The sequence below is a fragment of the Rhea americana genome, unplaced genomic scaffold (assembly GCF_003343005.1).
Source record: "Rhea americana isolate MKP2758 unplaced genomic scaffold, rheAme1 scaffold_13, whole genome shotgun sequence".
Classification (NCBI taxonomy): Eukaryota; Metazoa; Chordata; class Aves; order Rheiformes; family Rheidae; genus Rhea; species Rhea americana.
The window spans coordinates 1,190,613-1,216,548 of record NW_028185372.1 but is presented as its reverse complement, the minus strand read 5'-3'; the positions used below and the strand labels follow the sequence as shown (position 1 = coordinate 1,216,548).

The window sequence follows — 25,936 nt, the reverse complement described above, 5'->3', positions numbered from 1 at the left end:
TTGTGAGTACAATATAATATGGTTTCAAACTGAATGACTACATACTCATTTTACACAGGACCTTTGCCTCCTTTGATACCCAGCATGTTCTGGAGTTGTTCTGTAAATAATATGTTCATAGACCCTTCCTTATATGCTGAGGAGAGCATTGAGCAAAGGAGACAAATGGAAGAGGAATAAGGAAGATCTTGTTGCTAAGACCTTTAGATAATCACTTTTTGTCATTGCTTCAGGCATACTTTGTTGAGGCTGGTCAAATTATTCAGTCTAAGCTTCTTCCAGTACATGCTAATTGATTTTGCCACTCATTCTGGATTTACAGCTTAATACCATCAGCCGGATGTCTGAGGAAGCATTGTTTTATATGGCTACAAAGCCTTTGCTGTTCCTTATGATTCCTTCTTGAAGATCGTAACGTATGAATTGTCGCATCTGGCAGTTCTTGTTATCACTATGCTTTCTGCCATCCAGTGCGTAGTGTGGTGATACAGTACAGTACTGTAGCTTTTTGTTTCTTTGTATGTTTTGTGCATCTGCCTTTTACTTGTTCCTCCTGTCCTGTTTGCCTCTAATGCAATTCTGGTACTAAGTGATCAGTTCAAGATGAAGCTTATGTAAAGTAACTTCTGCATCTGGTTGTTCTTTCAGTTACATCTGTCTCTTTTTCCATGGCTGTCTTCCTTCCTCTTCTCTTTTCCTACCCAGTACACCCTCCTCCAAACTGCCACGCATRATCTTCTGGTCGTCTTAGTGTACTCTTCTGGTTAGTGGCCTTTTTGCTTTTAAGGCTCTTTGCCTACAAYAGCCACTTTCTATCCAGAGCTCCCAGAATGGCGTGTTCTTTGGTCCCCTGTGTGCAGCAGAACTGCAGGACAAAAGGGTCTGTTTCAGAATCAACACTTTRGACAGTTGCATACCATCGCCCACATTTCCAAAATACTTATCACTGGGCAATTTTTAAAATGTGTTAGTCTTYGCAGCATGAGAGTGGTTTCTCCTAAGCTCTCTACATTCTGTGATAGATGCCTGTGTAGATACTTCCTGTAGAGCAGTAGTCTGTAACACTTCTATGGTATATGTAGAGAAAAGGTGGATCAAAAGGTTTCATTGTCTCCAGTCCATCTACTGTAATACATTGGCATCAGTTACATTCCTGTGCTCTTGCAATGATTATATTAATTAGCTTGTGATTTGTGGTATCCTCAACAGATTTATATATTTGGAGAAAAATTATTATGCTGCTAGAAATCAAGGATGTGATAAATGATACAAATTAGAACTTGGGTATGTGCTGTGCACTTCCACTGCTGCTTTGGCAATTGCCATATGACTCACTCATTAGCTGCATGCAAAACTRAGTGCTAATCTTGAAAATACCATTATGATATTGTACATTGCAAGCTGCTAGCTTACTTTATAATTGGAAATCTGTGTGAGAAGTGGCAAAAATGACAAATGAAGAGTGGCCCCAACCTTTAGAAATTATAGCTGTTTTACTCATTTATGCTTATAGGAGAGGAAAACAGGGTTTGAGGGTTTGTTTTGTTTCTTTAAATAGGTTATCTTTAAAAYTTTCCTGCAATCCAAGATATAATGTAATAGATGAGACATTATCCACCTTTCTACAGGATTAAAAAAAAAAGTCCTCCTGTTTTTGTTTTGTTTTAGTGCAGTCTACCACAAGATAATGGTATGTTTATGAACTGCAAAATAGAGWAGCTTTGTGAAGTTTGTGGATGAAAATGGTGCGATACGATAGAACYCTTCCTCACTCGGCAGTAATGCAAAGGTTAGAGCACTTCAACTGATTAGATGGTTGGGTTGCTGTGGTTTGGAAGTAGGATATTTGGATTTTATTTAGACTGTARCTTGGTGATTGCTGCAATAGGTAGTAACATAGCTAAGCAAGAGAGAATAGATTTAGGGTATAAACAGAGATTTACATTTATACTTTTCATTGGAACTTTAGGTTGTACGTAGTTGTCGTTTCATTAGCCTTCATTTTGGCATTGAAAGCAGTTTGGTAGGTGGGTTTTATGCATATCAGAATTCAGGGTTAACTTGCATGGTTTTCCATGAACTTCCACCTCCTTGTCTGCAGTGGTATCATAAGTCTTCTAAATAGAAACTTCTCCATATATTTGTCAGTTCCTGGGAGCTGTGATAACCCTGGGGTAGGAGGGGAGGAGACCTACTAGAGCATAGCTGGCTCTAGAAGCCTGGTGCTGTGTGAAGTGAGTGGAGGAGTGGGGGGAATTAAAGCAGCAGAGCAACACCATCTGTGCAAAAACTGTTTTAAAAGTCTTTTGAATGATGGTTTTGTAGTGTAATCCATTTAATGGGCGATTAGAATGCCACAAAGCTGTTTCAGACAATAGTTATCTGTTGTTCCTCCTAAAGGAATATGTTTGAGTGCAGGATTTTATTGAATAATAGTCTTGCTTTTTGAGGATTAACTTGCTTCTGCCAGAGGATTCTCTTCAAATTTTCTGTCTTTAAATGGACAGCATAAACTGTTGGTCGTGCCTTTTGACAGTGAAATCCTTTGCTCCTTTATGTAGAGAGAAGGGGAGGAAAAAAGACTCCAGACACTATTTTACTCTCAAAGGATAGCCTGTCTTCTGTTGGAGGAACATCGTGGCCAKTATAAGCAGTCTTGCTGGCTGGCAGAGCCCCGATGCATGCTGTATAACTTACCTATCTTTCAAAGGAATGACGCTGACATTTTTCCAGTATTTGTCTTTTTTTTTTTTTCTGTGTTTAACCACATCATTTACTATTCCATTTAATTTGCTTAGGTTCTCCAAAACACAAGGACTATTTTTCTCAGGATTRTAAGTTCACGTATTGAATTGTAGTAGCTGAAATGAATTCAGTGTAGAGGATAGAGCTACTTTCCCCTCACATCCCTCTATTTTCTATTTACAGGGTCTGTTAATCTGTTCATGAGAAATCTGCCATGGAAAAAGTGCAAATGCATACATTCAGTCAGAGTGACCACTATTTTAAAGCAGGAACAACAAAACAAACAACTGCTAGAAGCACGCAGAGTCTCTCTCATTTCTGGAACAGTTTGAACTGAACTGGAGATCATGAGTGCCTGCTTGTGCCCACAGCAGTTCAGGGCTATGGTACCTGGGAAACAGAGCCATCATAGCTGATTTGTTCTAATAGTGTATGAAACAGTTGTGCCTAACTGCTTAATATCAGTAGAAAAAACTTCCAAAAGATCTTATGAAAGATTCTGATGTTCTAATGTACTTTCAGGTTTCAGGAAGAGTGGGGGTTTTTTTGTTTGTTTTGGTTTTTTTGATTTTTTTTTAAGTTGCTCCTTAGAATTTGTTAGAAGCTTATCAGAAATAAGATAGATTTCTTTTTTTGTCAATGTCTTTTTTTTCAACGTACTTTCCTTCCCCAGAAAAAGAAAGAGTTGTCTTCTGTTTGTAAAATTTGTGGATCCTATACAATGGAGATRTCAAAAACTCTAAAAAGGATTGTTATGTCTGACATGAATTTAAGAAGACTTCTRTGTTCTCTTCACTTTACTGTCAAAAATTGTTGCTAGAAGTGCACCTTCTAACAGGCACAAATATTTAGTCTTCTTGCTAAGCAATAAAAAGGATTCTAGATTTCATAACCATACTTCTGTGTTTGTATGTAGCATAGTCCATGGATRTGTTTAAAATACTGCTTGAACTTCAGGGATCAAATACGCAGGATATCCCCTAACCTCAGTAACCTAGAACATGAACACCAAGCTAGTTGTGTTACAAGCTAGCCCCTTTCATAGTTCTTGGAGAAAGACAGTTATTGTCAAAGGCTGATTCATCCTATCCTAAGATAACTTCTTGGAGATTAGTTGCCCTTGGGATGTGCCTAGGCTGTAGTTACAGGTAGTAGAAATACTAATAGAGAGGAGAAAGGAATAAAATAGTGTATTTTGCAGACTACTTCCTCTCCAGGTAAGAGTGCAGAGTCAGAACTAGAATCTTCTCCTAGTGGATCCCAAAATCCATGCTGAAGAGTGGCCAGAGAAGGTTTCAACGCTGGCAGAATTTTCTTGGTTTCACAGTCCCTGATTGTTTTCTCATCTTCCCTTTTCCTCTGGAACTTACCTTTGGTATTGCATTAGTTTCTACTAACTGTAACAAGTTGCCTTCTCTAAATACATGTGTTGTGGGTAAGGGGATAGAAAGGTGGAAACATCAGATCTCTATAATAACTTGATAATAGTCACCTGTTGTTACCAAAAGGCATCAGACACAGGATACGCTTCCTCCCTCAATAACTCAGCAAATTCTGAGTTTCTACAACAGACTGTTTTCCAAATAAAGCCAATCAAAGCCATAAAGGGGAAAAAACACCTTCACTGACTTTCAGTAGTGTCCTTCTGTTCAGTCCTGTGCTGCTGAAAAGAAATAGCATTTGCTACACAAACCTTGCTYACTTTGCTTGCTTTCATGTAGTCTACAGGCTGGATTGTGATCTCTTCCTGTGTCTTCAATGAAACTGTTTGCTTAATCCTCACCAGCCTGAGGAGTCCTAGTCTGAGTCCAGAGTGAGTTTACATCTGGCATTTCTAACCATGTCCTGCTGTACTTGAGTATATTCTTCTCTTGCTTTGTGCCTGCAGCTTCCCTTGCCAAACTGTRTGTAATGCCATTTTATTTTTTGAGTATTGATAGTCATTTGTTGAGCAAGTGCTTTGTTAATGTTAAATTGCTGCAGTATTTATTTGGAAAGCAACAGTGTGCTTTAAAACTAAGCTATAACATGTCACGTCATTTTTTTTCTGTTTTGTAGAAGAAAATTAGTCTTGGACAATTTTAAGCCTTATTTCCACTGTTGGAGTAGAAAACCAGATATCTGCATTTGCAAGATGCRTTTGTTAAGAGTTTGAAATTTTGCTCAGAACACCTACTCTGCATGTRGGGAGGAATAACTCCATATGCCAGTCCTTCTGCAGAAAAGGACCTGGTGGGCAAGAACTTGACCATGACCAGCAATGTGCCCTTGTGGCAAAGAAGGCTGTAGGTATCCTGGGTTGCATTAAGCAAAGTGTTGCCAGCAGGTCGAGGGAGGTGATCCTTTCCCCTCTACTCAGCACTAGTGTAGCCACATCTGGAGTGCTTGGCACATCTGTTACCAGATTCCCCAGTACAAGAGAGATGAACCAAAAGGAACAAGTCCAGCAAATAACCACATGATGATTAAGGGGCTGGAGCATCTGATAAACAAAGAGAGGCTGAGAGAGCTGAGGTGGTTTAGCCTAGAGAAGAGGAGGATTTGGGCAATCTTGTCAGTGTGTATAAATACTTGATGGGGGGAGTAAAGACAATGGAGACGGACCTTACACGCAGAGTGTAAGGTGGAGTTCCCGTCTGCACAGTGTTGGTGACACTCCTCCATGAAAGGCTCCATTCATCATGGCTCTAGCGGTATTTGAGTAGCTGGAACCAATTGTGTTGAACAGCAGCAAATYTGCGAGGTTGCAGTCTGCAAAGGACACGTGCATCTTCTGGAGTCAGCGGCATCACTTCTGACATAGGTCTCTGGCTCTAGACTGATTATACAGTCAGTTACTGAGAACAAAGATTTGCCTCAGTGTAAGTAAGTGAGGCTATTGGGTTTTGTTTCTGTGAATGACTTTTCYTAGGGTGAAGTTTGTTCCTCTGTTTCACAATGCTTATGCAAAATTTATCGGTTGCAGTGTATCCTTGCAAATAATACCTCGTTCTTGCGCCCTGTATTTCTGTAGAAAAGACTGCCCTCAGAAAACTGTATACGAATAACAAACAGACTAGCAAAACACTATTAATTTTAAAGGTCATACAGAATTACACACTTTTTTTCTAGAAAAAAAGGAATTGTCTAACAGAAAGGGGCATGCAAAGAAATGCAAAGAAAAGTGTCTGGAAGATTGTTCTGCTGGAAGGTACAGCAGATATTGTTAGGCRTTGCCATTAAACGTTATAGTTGCTGGAAGGCTTGGTGGAACCATTTATTGTGTTCAGTAAAGGACATAAAGAATGTTGATTTTTGCCATAACTTCTTCTGTACTTAATTTTTGCTTTCTTTCTCATGCAAATGTTCAGTTTAACTTACTTCAGCAAACAGTACATAATTGACTGTATTAAGCTGAATCAAATACATATTTCTGTCCTTTTTAAAGAACTAGTGATGAGGTCTCTGTACATATGAGTTAGACTGTTGAATTAGAAATTCTCTTCTAAACCACTGTTGTCTGTCTTGGGGCGCATTCTGCCAGAAAACTGAATCTAGTACAAAAATGGTAAATGGAAAACCTCTATGTCCTTTGTTCGTTTTTCAAAAACCATCAAATACTTTGTTTTGTACTCACTTTTGGAAACATACTGTCTAATATTTTACTCAGTTGTAAAACATTTTGTTTGGGTTGAAACCGCAGAGAAGTTGATTGCTGCATTTTAAATGATTTTAAGGCARTTAAAATGTAGCCTTGGTCTGACTCTTACCACTCTGCCAAAGTTAGAATTGGAAGCATGTTTCTTGTCTGCCTGATCTCTAAAAGAAGCTCAATCAAAGTTTTTTTTTCTCTGTGCTTCACTCTTGTCTTGAGTCCCAAGTCTAGATGCCCCTCAACTCTGTGGAGATTTGGATTTGGATCAAAGTCTTCTGTCAGCTGCTGGAGAAGTTTTAACAGGGGATTATTCTTGGCATTTTCTGTAGTATTTGCCTGACGTTCACTAGGTAAAATATTCCCTGAGCCTCTGTCTGCAATATGGTATTTTCCGCCTCCCCAGCTACATCCATTGCCTGTTGTGAGGTGTGTCTGTCAGTAAAGCGCTCCTCAGAGGAGCTGCCTGGCATGAGAAATGAAGTTTCATCTGCTGGGAAGTGATGGGGAGGGGAAGAAGTACAAAAAGAGAGTATCCTGCAAAGCCAGTACCAGTAGCGTTGACAGGCTGTTGAAAGTTTCCCAAGCAGAGAGAGCTTTAATGTTAAGGTGGTGATTACTGAGCAGTCTCTTCTCCACGGTCCCCAGCTGATAGATGTAGCCCATCTCTATCCGTCGTTATCTCTGCAGTGAGGTGTCTCCACTTAAATATGCTTAGTGAAATTGTATTTTGGAAATATTTTTCTCTCTTTAAACTAGAATTTAATCATACCACTTTATGATGTGTTTGAACTGGATATTTCTTTCAGGCAAAGCCACCTGCATTTTTCTCTCTATCTGGTCCCATTCATTACATGCCTTTATAATTTCAAGACTCCTGGGAAAGAGGAAGAGCTAGGGGCTTTCTGCAAATAAAAGACGAGATTGTCATTTACGAGATAAGAAAGGCTGAATCTGTTAAAATGACTCTGCTTGATTTTTCTTTGTACTGGGGTGCAGCTCAAACCCATTTCTAAGCAAACACTTTAAARGGCTCTGGCATTTTATTACGGGAGCCCCAGCTACTCCCATCTCCGAAGGATTCTGGACTAGCTTTCTATAGCCAGCGTATCCCACGGAGCCCAGGTAATTGTAGCCCTGTTCTGGTGTCACTGGTGAACCTCCATCCCATTCATGACAGAAACGAAGCAAATTAACAGGTTCGTGACATCCAGCGGGTTATAATGCCTCTGATAACAAACTCTGATAGGAAACAGGGCTCAAAAGGAAAAGCTGCTTTCAAAACTCTGGCTAAAACCAAAGACATCCTTTGCATGTGTGGAGGTATTCATGAAGAGTTCAGAATAGCAGCAGCCACCTGTGTAACCATCGTATGGCAACAGAGCCGCTCGTGCAGGGCGTCAGGAGGCAGGAGTTCATAACCTGCTACGTGCAGAGACCCTGCCAGCTGCCTGCCCTGACCTCCTCGGGTTCACGTGCTTCCCCCCCACCTTGAGCCTTCTAGCAGTTTACAAAGGCCTTTAAGTACCTTCCATTAGCAGAACTGAGTTTCTGGGTGACAGGCTGCCCCTGCTCTGTTGTTCGAAGCATTCATTTCTGTCTCTGCATGGATGCCTATACTCCAGGGGGCTTAATCGGGCAAAATGCAAAGTTTGTATGCTGCACCAGGGCAGGAAAGCCTCCAGGGTCTTACTGAAATGTTATGAAATTGAGAACTTTTGTTATTGGGATCTACTTTTAAGAATAGAAAGTATTAAAAGCAGAATGTGCCAGAGATTTTCATGGTGTTGTGTTAGTGTAATTGATTTCAGGAACTTGCAGAATGATGCCCAGTCCCTTATTAGGCCTAGGCTTAGAGGAGAGTCCTCACCTGGGACAGCTGCTCTCATGCTGTTTGTGTTTGCTGCAGAAGCACAGCAGGGCTGGGGCTGAGGCTTTGAATGCTCTGTAACTCTAGTAGCATTATTCGAAATACAAGCTACTGTGCCTCAGCCAAGAGCAAGGAGGCATCTTGAAAGTGCTGGTTTGTGGTTTTTCCTCTGAGCACATCGGTGAAACTGGTAAATGTTACGTAGAGTTTTCTCAGGGATGCAGGCTTTGCTGAAACCTGGAATGAGGGTGGGAGGAAGAACACATCTGGGACAGAAAAAGGCCAAATGACCTTGGTTGTGTAAATCCAGAGACAGGAAGGTTACAGGATATGCAGCATTTCTAAAAGGTATCAGGTCAAGCTATGAAATAATAACGGTTCATTTCAAGATTAATTCTAGAGGTTCTTTCACTTATTCTCCTTTGMAGTCTGAACTTAAACCAAAACTAAAAGGCACAGTTTAATTACCCCTTCAAAGATCTATTCCATGAGTAGCCATTTCTCTTTCACAGCAAAGACATGGTACGTTAATTTAGTTGTGATAGCTTACATTTTCTCAAAGTGTCTTTGAAATATTTAAAACTGAGGAAGTTTTTAACTTTTCAAGTTTCTGGAATTATTTATGTACTGTTGTGGCTATTTTRTATGCATAGCATATTGCTATGCCAGAAGCACTCGCTTATTGATGGATGGTGAATTCATGACAACTGAGCTTATGTATCATGAAGGCCTTTAAGCAGGTGTATGAAGATTAGGAGATGGGAAAAATGAGATGCAGAAATTAACAGACTYGATAACTCAAGGCTGTCTACTTCTCTGTTCTATCTTCAAAGCTCTCATCCTACAATAGTGCCAAAAAGGTTCAGGAGACTCTATTACTTTAGGGAAGAATCTCTCTATTTGGGGGTATTTCTAGAATGGCCAGTGAGCAGAAGAATAGGATCTGTTCATTCTCTTGTGCTTTGACCCTGACTCCCCTGTAAGAGCTCCACCTGCTCCTCACTGTCCCTTCATGATGGAAATCAGTCGTCATGGCTTTCAGTGATGTGTGGAAAAGAAAAAAAAATGTTTTCCCATAATCTGTGAAACTGGAGAAAGGAAGGAGAAAAAAGTGGTTGAAAAATAAATCCCCTTTAAGTAATATTAGAAGACAAACAGCAGAATTTGTGCAGTACATTTCAATGGATAATTAGTTTTATTACAAAGTTAATGACAATAGCTATTGTTCTGCTAGCCCAGATAAGCACTTTCTAATTATGATTCTCTGTTGACGTCTTCAGGCTGATCTGTCACTTCTAGGCTTTTGTGTGGCAAAACTGAATTGTGGTACGGGAAATAGTATCACTGTGTTAGAGATGCTTCTGAATTTTCTCATAGGGTTGCTTTTTGCTAGGGAGACAGCTTTGATGCTGCCATATTTCTAGAGGATCTGAAGCTGTCAGAGAGGAGAGTGGGAAAGGAGTAGTGGTGGCACGGTGGTGCTTGACATCAGAAACCAGAGGCAGAGCTGAGTTTCCCTGCTTCAGAAGTGGTTGCATGGGGGTGCATAAGCTATGAGGAACGAATGGCTCTGCTAAGGTGGCTGTAGCAAAACGTGTAGCCTCTGAGTGTAGTCCAGTTTTCCTTGATTCTTAAGCAAGACTGGCAGCGTGAATGAATTTTGTGGTGTGTCAGCCAGTCTTCTGTGGTTAGCAGTTAACACCTGTGGCACGTTGCAGTCATTTCTGTTCTGTTCAGCGTAAGCTTACTGTAGCTGAATGAGAGAGAAAAAATTGTAGAATGGAAACACTGAAGAGTTCCAGTCATGGAGAAAATGTGTAAAATAGCTAATCCAAATACTGAATTGGGATTTCACCTCTATTTTGCTAACAGCCAAGGACACTAGTCAGGCCCTAGCCCAAAGACTGCAACATTGCAACCTGCRTGCAGAGCTGTTGTTTGTTGACAGGGTTTTGGAGTATTCGGAAAGGACTGCTGCACTGCTTTGCTTTTTAAGATCTGAAAATCTTTTCTAGTCTTGTTAGTGYGTGCTATCTCTTAAATGTGAGATTTAAGGGATAAGAGATTTAAGGGGGGGGCGGGAAGACAAAAAGGAATATGTTTATGTGTGTGGGCTAAATGAAATGTCAAAATGCAGGGCTAAAACCATGAAACAAACCCTGGTGATTTATATAAGGAATGCTTGCAGACCTTCTGTTAAATTCATTGGGTGATTAGAGAAGTTTTCTGTAAAAGTTAGCAGTAATACTCCCAATATTTATAGTGGATTTTAGACTATTTTTTGGCTTTTTTATTTTTAAATTTTAAAACTATTAGTTATAAAATCAGGAAATCCTGGTCATCAGTGCTCAGTGGAATGTGCATTTTATTGGACACTTCATTAATTTATATAAGTAAATGCGTTCTCATACATTTTTGCTTAGCTACTTAGGACATAGATATCAAGTTAGTTCCTAAACTAGTCAGTTCTGCAATTACTGAGCCAAATAACTGTCTAGAACACTTTTTTTTTTTTAATAATAATTAAATTCTGACCTGTTTCATGCTTGGACAGGAATTTGATTACTCTCTAATGCTTTATAATTTGACTATCATGTTGCAGCTGGGGAAGTCTCTCTCAAATCCAGTCTTGAAAAGATATTTTTAACCTAATTCTTGAGTGACTTTCGTATCTGGAAAAGTTAAGGTAGCAGAATCTGTCATGTTGCAATCCAGCAAAAGTTTATGTGGTGGCAATGCCAGAGCACAAACAGATGCCATCTGGGTTGATGTCAGCTGAGTTCTCCAATTCCTACGTGTATAGGGTATCAAATAACTTCTCTACTGATATCTTAAAGAAGACAATTTGAAGCATGTTCCTGTATGAGCAAGACATTTTGAAAGCTGAAATAGAAACTTTATCTTAGAAATGTAAATGTACTTGTTTACTTGAGTGATAAAACTACACTAAAAAATGTTATGCAGTGCCAAAATATGTTACTAAGCTTTACATTTCAAAGGTATATGATAGCCACAAAGGCAGTCAGTTTATGAGAGGAACATGAATTGGCTTCCTCTTTGATAAYTTTGGTTGGAAAAGATAACTTTAAAAAGAAAAAGATGCTGATGGAATTCCAAATACGTTTTAATGTTGTTTTAGTGTGTTGTATGGTATTTCTTTTTATCCATCAGGTAACTGCTGAGTTGGCTTTTGTACTGTAGCCATGTAGATAATTGTGCCAACAATGAGACCTCATTGCTAATAAATGCTGTATAAATGAAATATGACCATGTTTTTTGGCTTTGCAGCCAAGTAGCACAGACTGGTCTGTGTCCATACATTAAATTCTCTCCCCAAACCTCTTTCTAAAGCCTCTGAAACAAAGTGGCTGAGTTTAACCTCTTGCCACATTTTTCTCATTCTGCTAACACACAACTGCCATCAGTGTTCTCCTTTGTCTGGGAGTGAATGAAGCAAGTACTAGAATTATAAATAGAAGTCAAACATAATGTCTTTTAAGATGCCATTAAAAATAAATCTGTATGTATAGAGAACAATAGGATAAGTAGCCATAAAATGGAGGTCCAGTGCTCTGGTAATATTACCCAAATGCAAAGAATGCTGCAAAACTACTCTTTATAGTAAGAACCACGGAGAAGGGAAGACTTGACCTCGACTCCCAGAAGTTAAGGGAAATAATGAAAATGGAAGAACAAATTTGCTCAGTGTTTTAAACAGACAATGTGGTATAGAAGCTAGTGAGTCAGTTAATACAGAATGCTGTTTAAATTTCTGTTTCTTTACAGAGCCTGTGCGGACTGTGAGCTGTTCTCAAGACAACAAAATTTATACCAAGAAATGAAACTCCTTAGTTAACTATGAGAGGCTTCTCCAAAGCAATGATTCAGTAGCTGATAGTTTTTCTATAGAGACTCAATATATAGAGATAGTGTTCATTCATGGTACCCACTGGCATGTCTCCCATGCATTTGGGACAGTTTGGGGAGACATTGCTTATATACTCAACAGCAAGTTAAGCAGTTTTGATACAACTTAGAGAACCTATTTGGGTCACTAAATATTCCTGGAGTCTGTTCTATCCCCAGCCCATCCATATATATGTATAGAAGTGGGTCCTGTTCCATTGTGTGCACCAAAGTCATTCATTGTGTGGTTCACCTAAAAGGTTGAGCTGATATCTAGCAAGTCTTAACTTAGAGTAATAACTTTAAGTCTTGTATTTTGTCAGTTTTATTTGTGACACAAACACTACAAAATCTGCCACTTATAAAGCAAAGTAAATGCTTGCCCTCAGCTAAAAAATCTCTCCCTAATTTAACTTTCTAGCTGGGAGAAAGCAAAGTCAAAGAAGGTCTGAAAGGCACAACTGTTCATTTTTTTGATTTTGAATCCTCTGAAGATGTGGAGTTTCCTGGGGAATTAGCCGACCAGCACATTGTGAGCTACCTGTGACCCAGAGCGCAAGAAAGCAGGATGGAGGCAGGAGGGCGTGTGCCAACAGCTGAGAACAAGAGCAGGCAATAAAAATGGTGTGAGAGGCTTGGGACACACCGGATCTCACACAAGAGTTGCAGCTGAGCTCACATCTTGAAGAGTACCCAGGGAAGAGAGTTGTTTGGGGATTCAGGAGAGGAGTTTRGGGGAAGAGGAGCAGAGGGATGCAGAGATTTGGCCAAGCAGRCAGGCAAAGGTGGGCGATGTGAAATAGCTTTAGTTCAACAGCCACACTTTTAACAAACAGTTTTAAACTGAACTGCTGAGATTTAGTAGCTGTGAACTTGGAGGTTTCTTTGAGAAGCTGAAAGTATGAGCTGGAGCAGCGTCACAGCCTGCGGGAAGGCTGCATTCTGCTTTAGGACCACCTGACAGGCAGGGTAACAGTAGTGGCATCTCACTGCTGCTGTGCTACCAGCATGTGTTTGCCTCTTCCTTCCCATCCCTCTGCCAGAGGAGTCAGGAGCAGCTGATCCCAGCTGCTTCTGTACCATTTACAAGCAYGGAGGGAAGTAAGTGGCTGTTTTTGCTGTATTTACAAATGGAAAATGAAAATGAGTCAGATAGAAGTTCCTGTGGATTACACATTGAATTTTGGAGTAGTAGAGGATCAAAAAATGTAGGCTCTCAACCCTTCCTCCCCCCCATGTTTGTTCTAATCCTYATTATCCTTAATATAGGATAAACTTAATATAGGATATCCTTAATATAGGCAAGACATCAATGCTGGGCATATTGGTTTTACGGCAACAGTACGTGCAGGTTTCTCTGAAGAGTATCTTGTTTGAAGTTTGTTTTGCTGTGGAGGGAGTCCTTAGTTACTGTAAATTTGAAGAAAACAGTGTGGGAATGCTGGAGGTATGAAGAAGCAGGTAGTCCTCTGCAGGGCAGGCAGGGAAGGCTGAAGTTGTTTGCAAAGCTGAGCAAGAACTGCAAGTGGGAGAGAGGTCTCCCAGTTATCTCCTGAGGAATCCCAGACCCTTCGGTTCTGCTCTGCAGCTGTGTGTCCCTGCTCAGACCCCAACAAACTTGCAGCTTGGCTAAAGGATCGACCACTGTGAAGGAAAGCACATGCTTACAGGCCTCAGGAGAATATTATCCTAATACGATGCCTTTCTTCTTTGCTGTACTTTGGCTCATGTTTCTACTGTGGAGCAGAGAGAAAAAAAAATATTTWCACAGGGAGGTGCACCAGTTTACCTGAAATCTCTGAATTAGCTGTGATTATGTTCAGTGATTTTTTTTTTTTAAGTGAGGACTGCAAATGTTGACCAGAGTTTTATATTTAAACACACAATATTAACTGTATCTGTGATGTGTGTGTGCATAAGCTGACARATGGCTTTCCTCCAAGAGGAGCCTGTGCTAAAATCACTTGGGTAACTTCAAAGAGCTGATGAGCACTCTAGCAACTTGTACTGCCAGTTCTGGATACAGCTAGTTCATTGCTGTCCTCCTGTCTGTTCTTCTAAGATATTCCACAAAATATGCATCCTTCCAGAATTTCAACCCTTTCCTCCACTACTGAATGCTGCGATGTCTACACATACTTACTGCAGCGTACTAGCTTTAAGAATATTGCAAGAATAAGATTTTTCTTATAGTGGTAGTCCTATTCCTGACTTAAGCAGGTATAAGGATGTCTATAAGCACTTTGTTTTTCTTCATTCTATGAAGAATGAATGAATGAAACTTATGGAACATTAATAGAAATTTTTGGTGTCTGATTCATGAACTTCTGGGTGCTGTTTGGTTCACCTCTGGAAAACAGATCAGCCTTGACAACATGGAGACATCTACATGAAGATGTCACTTTTAGTTTTTGCCTTCATTTCATGCAAGGGATTTTTCCTACTGATACATAAAAAGAAGAAAAATTATTAATAAAGACCATATGATTAAATTCTCATTTGCGTCGTGTTAGCTCCCAAATCTAAAAAAATCTTTTTTTTGTTGTTCTTAGGTCAGTGATTCTTAAAGTAATGATTCTTAGTTGCAAACATTAAGGCATTGACGTAATTTTTKGGGAATTTTTTTTCCAGAAGATACTTGTCTCATCAAATGAAAACAGAATTGCACTGCAAATTAAATTGTTTTCAGATACTGATTTACTAAGTGCTAGATTGAATTCATGGAAAAGGCACTTTGTTTTTCTCATCCATCACATTAATATTATCAGCAAAACAAGAGGGACCAGCCACTAAAGTTACCAAATGAACGAACATGGAAAGTTCAAGCCACATTGAGTAATGTAGTCATAGAAATGCATCTTACACATCTGTAGTTTTTTGTTGTCCCTGAAGTGTTTTGCTCTTCTCTGCAACCTTGACTGAAATATAGTTCCTGAATGTGAAGGGGATAATTAATCCACTACTTCTAGATACTTCACTGTTGTTAATATGTAAGGGAAGCCAGAAACAAAACAGCCAGTTTTAGWTGTTCACTAAAATAAACATTAAAAAAAGAAGTGAAAACTCTAACTTACGGAAAAACTATAATCTTTTGGAGACTTAAGTATGTACAGAACTCTATACTTTACAGTCAGTTCCATTGGAGTTGGTGAATTCTGTTGAATGGAGAGATGGCAATCAGATGTTTCATACAATTTTTATTTGCAGATTATTTCTAGCTGTAGTTTRTACTTACTACATAATTATTGCAGTGTTGTTCTGCTGCAGCTTGGAGGGAGTTTCATAGTTTTGGGGTTTTATAGTTGCTGCATATGTCCTGTTAATTAGCAAGTACTTTTTTTCTGTTTTTTTAAAAAGTGTTAGTTTCTCTACTTTGTGTTTTCCTGGTAGGAAAGCATGTGATTATTTTTCCTTGCAGCTTCTATTCTTTTTTCATTTTTAACTATCCTAGCTATCTTATATTAATGTGAGCAGTACATACACAGTGTGGTAGGATGGCAATAAAAAATACTGGAGTTAAGAAGGAAGGAGCAAGGTTTTCCCATTAAGAAAATTTGAAAAAATTTGGAATTGTTTTGCCTTGGGTTCACCCCTGGGGGGGAAAAAATCAAAAGATTCAGACAGAAGGAAAATTCTAGTTGTAAGACATAGGCAGGCAGCTCTAGATGTAGTTGTTTTTCATGATGATGTTCTCTGTACATCTTCTGATGCTAGTGGCTCAGGATATGTGTTGTTCTGTCCTTCCAGCCTGCRTGGTAACGTGTGGCAGACACACTTAGCAGCAGTATCTGATTCAGTGCATCAGTCATCACAGATCCAATTTTAGCTTCATTCTATATTAAGTGGTGTGACTCCACTGTTTGATACTTCGTATTTTTGACAGCGGGAATGTTGAAGCTAACAAAGCTTGCAAGTTTTCTTTTTCTGTATTTATTTTTGTTGAGCCCTCATGGGGTTGTCTTTGTTGATCTTGGAGCTTGTCAACATGGGGAAATATGTGATTAAATAGCTGTAATAGTTCTCTATGTGAACAGTGTTGTTTGACACTCGAAAGCAATTGTGTGATTTAGCTTAGTCTGTTCAGAAATGTTCAAAAAGAGCTTTAGATACCTATTCTGTTTTTAAATTCATGTGCTTTATTTCTTCCTTGTTTTACAGCAGCTTTTCTGTGTAAGGATGTGTGAGCCTTTCCTCTTACACTGTCAGTATTCAGAACTACTGTCGTTCTGCCTTATTTATTTTAGCAGACAGAGTTAGAAAAGGGGAAAGAGTTCACATATTGTATRGAATAAGCTGTTGCTTTCCTGAATTTTGTACATTAATAAGAAGTTCTTATGGTTACTCAGGGTGATGATACTGTGCTGCTCAAGACAATGTATACTGCTAGCAAGCAGTCTGCTGCATTTTGGAACAGAGCAAGCTAGGAATTTGCTGACCAAACATACCAGTTTACCAGTATTGCCAGTGATCATAGCAGGAAAGCTGCAGTTGCCTTCCTCCTAGAAGGCAAGAGGCAGGTCGCTGATTCTTGAACTGCATGTGAATCTTGGACAATTCAACCCAAATCCCTGTTGTACCTGCTTGCTGAGTGTGGGCAAGAGCCTGTGTGGGCTGCTGGGTTATACGGGTTGCTGTTGGCCGTGGGAAAAGGAGAGGCGGCCGTGGCCATGGAGTCTGGCCTCACTTGACCTGTCAGGGATRAGATCCCTGTCAGGGATGAGATCTGGTCCTTCCAACCTCGGCTGCTGGAGCGCTGAGGGGGACCTGGTATCATCTGTCCACCGCCAGCTCCTGCAGCTCTCTGCTTTCAGGGTGTGTGGAATGAGACCTGTGGCTCCAGGCCCTAGTGGCATTTTGGTGCAGGGCTCACCAGACTGAAGGGTTGGGYAGAAGCCTGTGCTGACATCTCTCCCTGTAGAGATGGAGAAGGTTACTGTTTATGGGTAGAAACTCAAAAAGGCAATGTGCTGTTTGGGAGTTAGCTGCTGAAAAATGTTGATCAGTGCGTGTCTCATCTTCCACCTCTCTCAAAGATACAGGCAATTTGCCTAGGATTGCCCATCAGAAATGGGGATTCACGCCCTAGAACGAAACCTGCGCTTTCGCAAAACATGAGCAAAGGAGGAAAGAGTGCTGCCTTCTTTGTCTAGAAGCGTGGTGGCTAGAGCACTTTCCTTGGACATTCCCAAGTCCTTATTAGATYTGATTCAACGGTTGTTGGATAATACTCAGTTTTCATGAAACTCTGCTAATTTCTTTTCTCTTAATATTTGTCAGCTGAGTCACTTGTCTGCCTTTCCTTTATTTAGTCTACAGTTGGACTGTCTTCTCTGTTCTTTTTAGCACTAGGTTAATCTCTGTAGTTAGTGATGATTTCGTATGTTTATGAATTATACAGTGATGGGGTTTCAGTGCTTACTGACTCCACTACTTACCCAAAACTACAGTCTATTTGTTTATACTTAAACTAAAGACGTATCTTAGGAAAATGTCTGTGTAGTGAAGACTATGAGAATAACTGTGATGTAGAAATTCCTGAACAGTGTGGGATTTATTATTCTAACATCCCCAGCATTTTTCGTACCTCATGTCTGGAGAGCTAGTATTTCGACTGTGAATAATACAGAGCAGTAAAAGTGGAAGAGCTCTTGTGCAAAGAGACAGGAGGTGGGGAGAGAAAGTGAAGATACAAATCTGTGCTGTTGTATTATGTCTCTAGGCTTCACTCTCCTCTCCTGAGAATTTACAGACATTTTCACCTTGCTTCCTCAAAGTGCCCTCTGTATCCCCAAAGATGTTAGAAGTGGCTGTGTGCAGTTAGCACCTTGAGGTCTCCTTGCATTGCGCGGTATGCTGCTTGCATTCTTCCGTGAGCAACACCTGCAGGAAACAGAGGTGAAAGAGACCTTTGAAATGGAAAATTCTATAGAATGCCTTTAAGTGAGGTGAGTCATACCTGTTCTCTAAGGGACTTTTGTGGGGGGGGGGGAAATTGAACAAAAAACCTCCAATGGAGCAAAATTTTGAGCAGATGTGATGTTCAAATTGAAAAAATTAATTGCTTTTTATAGTGAAGCTATCAATGTTGCTGTTTAAAGGTTAGAAAGCTCTTTCTTTAGAGGAGCTAATAAAATAACACTATAATTCTTTTGTCATCTAATGACAAATTAAGTTGATTTACTAAAAGAGAAAATGCAACTTTYCTGCATATAAGCCATGCATTGTTAACCTGTGCTGTAGAAGTTGTTATACTGCTATTTTTCTACACACCTGTTCCTGTAAGCCTGTTCAGGCTTACAGATAACAAAAATCTTCCCTCGTAACCCAGAGTTAATGATACTATATGTTGAGCTAGACAGGTGGCATTTGTGGATAGTTTCAGGGGACAGTCTTTATTTTTTTAGGTTTTTTTTTTTTTTTTTTTTTTTTTTTTTTTTTTTTAAGGAAAAGAAAAGAAAAACCGAACTTTGGGTTTCTAAGAAAACAAAGCTCTTAGATGAAATTTTTTCAGCCAGTTCTGGTTGGAAGTTGATGAAATCTTGTCATCTGCCTCATTTTTGCTGGATATGCAGCGATATGGCTGGATATCATGTATGACCTCTGTAACACTGTAGGTGACCTATTTGGCTGAATCATGTTTTTAATTAATAACCTAATATCAGCGAAATTTTCTCCCATAATAGATAGAAACATCTGAATACTTCTGGTTGCATTTCATGCAGTTTATTAGCTGAGATCCGTACCAACCTACATTTTACTTGGTTTTGGACTATTCTGTGTATCCTTTCAGCACTACCTTTGTTTCTGTTGCTTATGATTCCAGAACTATACTTACATCTCTTTTTCAAACATTCATGGAAACCCTCAGGATTCAGGTATCCCCTTTTCTTGCTTCTCCTTCTTGTAGAATATTCCTTGGTCAGCATTTATCATGGGAGGGTGGGGGAGAAAGTCTTTTTGTATTGACTCTCCCTGAACTTGTGGACTCTAGATTAGAATTTTCTATGACTTTCTAGCTAAGCAGAAATCATTTGCAGCACTTCACTAATATAAGGTAAAAGGAAAATGAGTTTATTTTGCTTCAGAACAAAAAGCTTGATAAAGCAGCCATCGTTTGTGGAGATGTAACAGCAGAACTATGCTTCGTAACTGCTGATGTGCTAGTGTGTATTGAAGAGGTTCTCTCCCTGCTTCACCCAACTTAAAAGCTGTCAGGAGACTTGAACGCCTGGGATTCAATTCTTAGGTGAGTCCCTTGATCCCTTTCAGTGCAGGCACTACCCAGACCATCATTGAGGAGAGAGTTTTGTCTGAGGCACCTTCTTGTTCTCTGGCATTAATTTTCACAACTCGAGTCTCATTTCTGAGGTTTTGCGGTAATCATAGCCTCACACTTAACTGGGATGTTACTTCCCTGAGGGTTGTTCACTGCTGCAGTCTGGCTGGCTTTAAACATTTTTATCTTCCTTGGGTCCAGAGCTATCACCTGTCCCGACAATAAGTAAAACTCCTTGTTGGATGCAAATACAAAGCCTGACAACTGATGTGATGTTTCCTTTGGGCAGAAACAAATCACTTTGCTAGCAGCCTGGCCAAAATATTCTGTTCAGGTAGCAGTGGGGAAGGTTTTTCTTAGTGAAAAAATGCCTTGATAAAACGTAGATACTGTGAACTGCACTTCATTAAAAAACAAAAAGTTGAAAACCACACAAATGTACAAAACAGAGCAATGAATGCAACTCATTAATAGCCCCTGATAGGGGTAACTATTAAGGTAACTTATCAAAACTTGAGGGTGGCAGCAGGAATGATACTGCAGCTTAGCATTATGGAGTTGCCTTAAGAGTTACCATTATCCGTTAGGACCATTATCCTACCCTTAGAAAAACATAACAGAGGGGAAGGAAATCTTTATTTTCTTATACTGCAAAGTATGTTCTGTACATAAAAAAGCTAGTATTCCATGCAGCTCATTCTTCAAGATTGATACAAAGATGCATGCCTCTCATTGCGTTCCTTGGCTTGGTGAGAAGGGAACTTTCTTCACTGACTAACATTTTTACCAGTTGACATATCTACTGGATACAGCCTGAGTGCATAGGGTGTTACTGACAGTGATTTGGGTTGGTAACCACAAGGGAATCAGTATAGTTACACTTTTATTCTTACAATGTATGGATAGTAAAAAATAGAAGCTTGCAGATTTATATGAATTCTTTTATATTATTCAGACTTTTCTTATATTCAGTCAGTTTTTACACTGTCGACCTTGTCAAGAAGGTCGAAAATCTTCCTGTTTTTGCCCAAGTAGTCCAAAAAATGTACTTACAACTATTATTTACTAATTTATTATATTCTGAATCCACAGTATGGAATACTAGATGTCCTGCATAGTATATTAATTCAGCTTTGTACAGTATACTTTAAAAAGCTGTCCAAGGAGGTACAGATACCTGTTTAATAGAATGAATCTGCTTGAGGTAACCTTGTATGTATGTGCTCTTCTCAGTGCTACCTGTCTGGTGCTTTCTGAAGTCCTTAAATGGTGCTACAACGCAATGCTAACTGATGATAATGTCTGTTAGCTAATGGAGTTCTTGTGCAGTGCACAGTTGTGTATTGTAGCTCAGTTCTAAATGTGAGTAGTGTAGCTGCTGTAGTTTTGATTATTAATATGGCATATTCCAATTCCAATGTATTATCAGTACCAGCATTTCTTTTTCTAGGCAACTTTCAGACTGACCTCAGAGAGCCCACTTCTAAAGACATGTGCATATTCTGCTGCATGTATACCATAAGCCAAGATACCAATTACCTTTCGTACTAACAGATGTACACATCATTAATAGTCAAATGGTTGCACACATTGTAGATACATAAGCCCCAGTGGTACCTTCTGGTTGAACTTAATTCTTCTGAAGGGCAAACAGTGCATTCATGATACAGGTTTAACAGATCTTCTGCCAATGTGAACCCAGGAGTTTGAGACCTAGCTGCAAAGTCATCTGTACTTAAAGGGAAGAGTGATGTGGATAGCTGTCCCTCAGCGCTGTGTGGTGCTGGGAGGTGGAGGTGATGCTGGATAATTGCCCCCTGCCACTGAGTAGTGTTGGGAGGTGCAGATGATGATGAACAGGCTGTGAGCACTTTGAATCAAGAGCCATGCTGCTGGCCAGCACATGTGCACAGTCTACAGTAAAGACATCCTGTTCTGCAAATGAGATGCCAAAGGACTTCAGCAGTATCTATCAAAATAACAAACATTTCTGATTCTTCCCAAGACTTGGGAAACCCTGGTACCCACAGAAGTGTTTCTTTGGTTTCTTGGCTAGAAAAATGCCACCAGTTGCTGTTTGAACTGGCATCTCTCATCTCATTTTCAGGCCTAGATGTATGCATGTTCCCAGTATTTCCCTGTTAGCAGAGCCAACTGGCCCTCAAAGCTAGAGTGAAGGAGTAATTAGCCCCACGGAGCACAGTGCAAGGTTGCTAGCAACTTTAAAGAGCAAGAGCACTTTCCCAAAGGATTTATATGCATAGATCCCAATATTAAGAGTGGAAGCACTAAACTTCTTACCTATTAGTCAGACAACATGACAGCTGAGGAGCCTTCAGCCATTTGCCTCATTGGTATCCAGATGACACCTGCTGGTGAAGCATTCTTGCTCTTCAGGGTTTCTGCGGCGATATTTTGCATGTACAAAACAAATGGCATGTACTAAGTTTAAATTACCATGCCACTGAGAATAAAGGTGCCATGTGGAGACAGAGTATCCCTTATCTGAAACTATAAACTGGTGTCATTAGAAAGTTCTGAACCAAACCACAGAGCAAAAATTCCTTGAAAAAGGCATTCCCAATTTGTTTTTCTTAGCTTAGCTCTGTGTCTAGTATCTTAATCTCTGGTGTTTTGAGTGTGGGGGGGTAACTTTTGGATATGTATTTTAGAGTGCTGTTTAGTTCATCCTTGGAGATACTTAGCACTTCACTGGGGAGAGCTCTCAGCCAGTTAATGTCATTTTGAAGTTGGTCCTGCTTTGAGCAAATCGAGTAGGTGGCAGCCAGAAGTCTCTTCCAGCCAATGGTCCAACCCACTCAACTGTTCCTTGATTCTGTGATGCTGCCGTTCTATCTACAAGTAGTACAGTCATACACAATGTAAATCAGGCTTGAAAACATTTTGAAGTCCTCATTGCTTGTTACCTTTCCAGATACCTTCAGTTTTTTCCAAAGCCAAGAACATCAAAGGGAGAGATGGGAACGAAATCACACTACTATCAGAAAGGTTTCTCGGCGCTCTGTCAGCAAGGAACGATGGGTGGAGACGCTTGTGGTTGCAGACAGTAAGATGGTTGAATATCATGGAAGTGACCATGTGGAATCGTATATCCTCACTATCATGAATATGGTATGTACAGTGTTCTTTTTTTTTTTTCAGTTAGGTGAATGAAGCCAATTTTAATGATTGTGTTACCAATCACCCTGAAACAACTATAACAGTAGTTTACTGAAAGAAATGGAGTATGTTTCATATATTCTAATTAAAAGTATCATGTATCTTTTTAAGCATCTTTGCTGCTCATTGATAATTTAGGGTTAGCAGCTGCGGTAACAGAGAAGTGCTATGATTTTAAGCATATGAATTTTTTTCCATGTCTGTGAATGAAAGGCACCCTAGAGCCCACTGGAAATTGTAGTAATTTTAAGCTCTGTTCTAGCATTTTGATGGTTGTTCAGTTTAGAGGGATATGCTTTTATTAAAATAAAGTTCAGCCAAAACAGTTAGTATGTAGGTTTGTACCTAACAGAAATGACATGTTTACTTATATAATTGGTACTTGTTTTTGTTTTTTCTTTTTCCGAATGATTACTTTCTTTCTGTCACTTCCATTGCAGACTTGAAAAAGTACTGTTTCTTTCCAGATGAATAGAGCAGTAGCTTGCCTGTAGTAAAGTCACATTAAAATTAAAAAAAAGTTTAACTTTTAATGTGTCCTTGTGTGGCAAATTTCAAAATACATTGACCCCCCAAAAAAGTAAGTGTTTCATGATGCTGTGTGCAGGTCATGTTTTATGTTATTATCTCTATTATAGGAGGTATTGGCCTTGCAGAATATGTTGAGGATGTCTTCTCCTATGTCCTTCTCTTCTGACTTGTATGTTATAGCTATGAAACAAATCACAATGTAAATTCTAGGCATGGTATCTGATCTATCCCTCATGTTTATACAATATACGCCTGGCTGTGTGATGAACTGTCTGACTAGCTAGTGAGGCAATGAGCCTCAGTAAACAAGCACCAGGCTGATCTGACTACGCAAGATTTTGTCCACACAGGGACAATATGTGGAATAAAATGTTATCATTATCACATTCAGGAACAAACAGGTATTACCATTTTCTGTACAGTCTGTACCTGAATTGTTAAGGTTACCTACAGTGATTCAATTTCCAGTCTAATACCATGAAAAAGACCCATATCTAAGTCAGACTCAAAAGCAGCAGATCCACTTTGTCTCAGTAATGCATCCTTTAATGGTCTTCTCCAAAACAGTTTTGACCCGAACACAATCTATTTTATCTATTTGTATTTCTTGTGATGTATGAGATATTTCATGTAGAGAGATTCTGGCTATTTTCTGTTCTGGTTCCCTTTCTTCCTGCCTGATTTGACATTGCTATGATATTGCTGTATTTTGTTTGAGCCAGGCTTTTRCTGAGTTCAATTCTTGTCCTAATGTTCTGGTTGTTTTTTGTGTGAATTCATTATCTTTCCTTTTCCTCTTAGCATCCTCTTCTGTGCTGTGAAAACACAACTGTATCCATCATTTAACTGATAACCTTTTGCCTAAAATACTGGCTTCCTTTTGCTTCATTGTGGCAGAAGTTTCTTCTTATCAAATCAAAACATGAAGATTTGATATGCTGCTCTGTTGCACCCTGAGTGGACCTCTGCATTAGTATTGAGTGACAGTAGATGTTGCTTTTTTTCTGCTAATGTTTGTCAAGAACTTTGAAGTGACTGAAATGACAGTGAGGGATGCAGGCCCAGAGCTGATGAATTCTTCTGCAAGAGAAGTGGACGTAAAATGATCTTTGGTGTGGAAGTCTATGCTTTTTCTCATTAAATTAGCAACTTCTGCCAAACCCTGTATCTTCACTCGTTTGGCAGAGCTGCCTGTTGCAGTAGCTTGTAACAGTTACTGCATTTCAGTAAACTTTCAATGAAGTGTGAGTATAAAAACAAAGAAAACCCCAAAACTCAAAGATGGACAGTGTGCTTAAAGTAAACGTCATATTTTTTCTCTGAAGTTCTGTTCTACTGTAGAGGATTCAGTTAATCTCATACCTCCTGGCTCTGGCACAGGTCACAGGGCTGTTCCATGATCCAAGCATTGGCAATGCAATTCACATTGTACTGGTCCGGCTCATCCTCTTCGAGGAGGAGGAGGTAAGATTTTTATTTTCCTCAAAATGTTAAGTTAAAAAACTTGGTATTTCAATGCATTGAGGCATAATTAGGGTGAAGAGGGTTTGTTTGCTTGAAATAATTTGTTCATTTGATTCTTCTATTAATCTCTTGACTTTAGCATACCTGTTTTTAAGATAAATGCTGCCTTGGATAGCACCGTATTAGGCTTATGACTTCAGATACTCCTGCATAAAATCCTCAAGGAAAATGCAATTAAAATAAAATGATTAGGAATAGCGAAATGGAATCCCCCTAGTGTCAAAAGAATATGGGCTGATAAGGAGGAGTAGATGAGAACCGGAAATTAATGTGTCATCACTCACGGTCTAATCTCCCAACATTACCTGAATAGAGTTGTAGAGTATAAGGCTAGAGTGTTTACAGGTCTCTAAAGAAGTAAATCTATTTTTATTCAGCTGCAATACACATTTTCCTCTGCAGATCTCTTTCAAAACTCCAAAACAAGGAATAAAAAGCTCTAAACTAACCACGTATTAGTGATTTGGTATGTCTGTCATTCACAAATATTGTGCTACATGCTTAAATACATGCCAATTGTTACCATTTTACTAGTCATCGTTTTACTAGTCATTTTTTAAAACTCTGTGCATGATATAGCCTACTCTACCTGCAGAAGCACAATGAGGGGATTGTTCTCAGTGGCTTACGGTGTAAGACCACAAGCCAGATGGATCCAAAGCTATTGAAGGCAGTGAACCAAGCAATGGAGGCAGGCTGTGCCTTGAGGAATAATCATTAGCCTAATTTACACAACTAGCCCTTGATGTAAAGGGCAAAAAATGTAGTTCACTTTCTAACAGGACAGTTAGGCTGTCCTGTTAGTCCATGGTATCCGTCAATAAAATTTAGTTGCGAAGTTTCAGTGGCAGCTTTAAAAATAAGCAATGAATTCCTGATGAGCTGAGCATGGCAGTGTTGGAAGCAACAGTGGTGTTGCATACTTTATACCACAGAAGAAACTTCTGTAACTTGAATGTATACTATATAATCACAAGATGAAGAAGAAACATCTATGAARTGCATTGTCTCTTTTTGTAATTGAGAAGTATTGTAAAAGTAGTACACCCTTAAATGTGTAAATTATTCCCTAACTATGTGATTGTTCACCCAGCATTAGGAGTGATAGACATGAAGTCATACACCAATTCATTTTTGCCTTCTTTACACCAAGAGGAAAACTTACTTTAAAGAGCAAATAAAATGTTAGAAAATTCAGTTTTGGTTTTTATGAAGCTCACTTAAAAAAGAAATACAGAATTCTGCCTTTTTATCTTTACCAACACCATTTAAA

At 39.4% G+C, this 25,936-nt stretch overlaps 1 protein-coding gene across 1 annotated transcript in view; it reads left to right on the top strand.

The window, feature by feature from the left end:
• Nucleotides 1-25,936, top strand: part of ADAMTS12 (ADAM metallopeptidase with thrombospondin type 1 motif 12) — a 159,564-nt gene that overhangs the window by 66,949 nt on the left and 66,679 nt on the right. Inside the window, 2 exon segments of the mRNA XM_085297693.1 lie at nt 22,364-22,560; nt 24,520-24,603. Of these exon segments, the coding sequence (XP_085153819.1) occupies nt 22,364-22,560; nt 24,520-24,603 (281 nt within the window).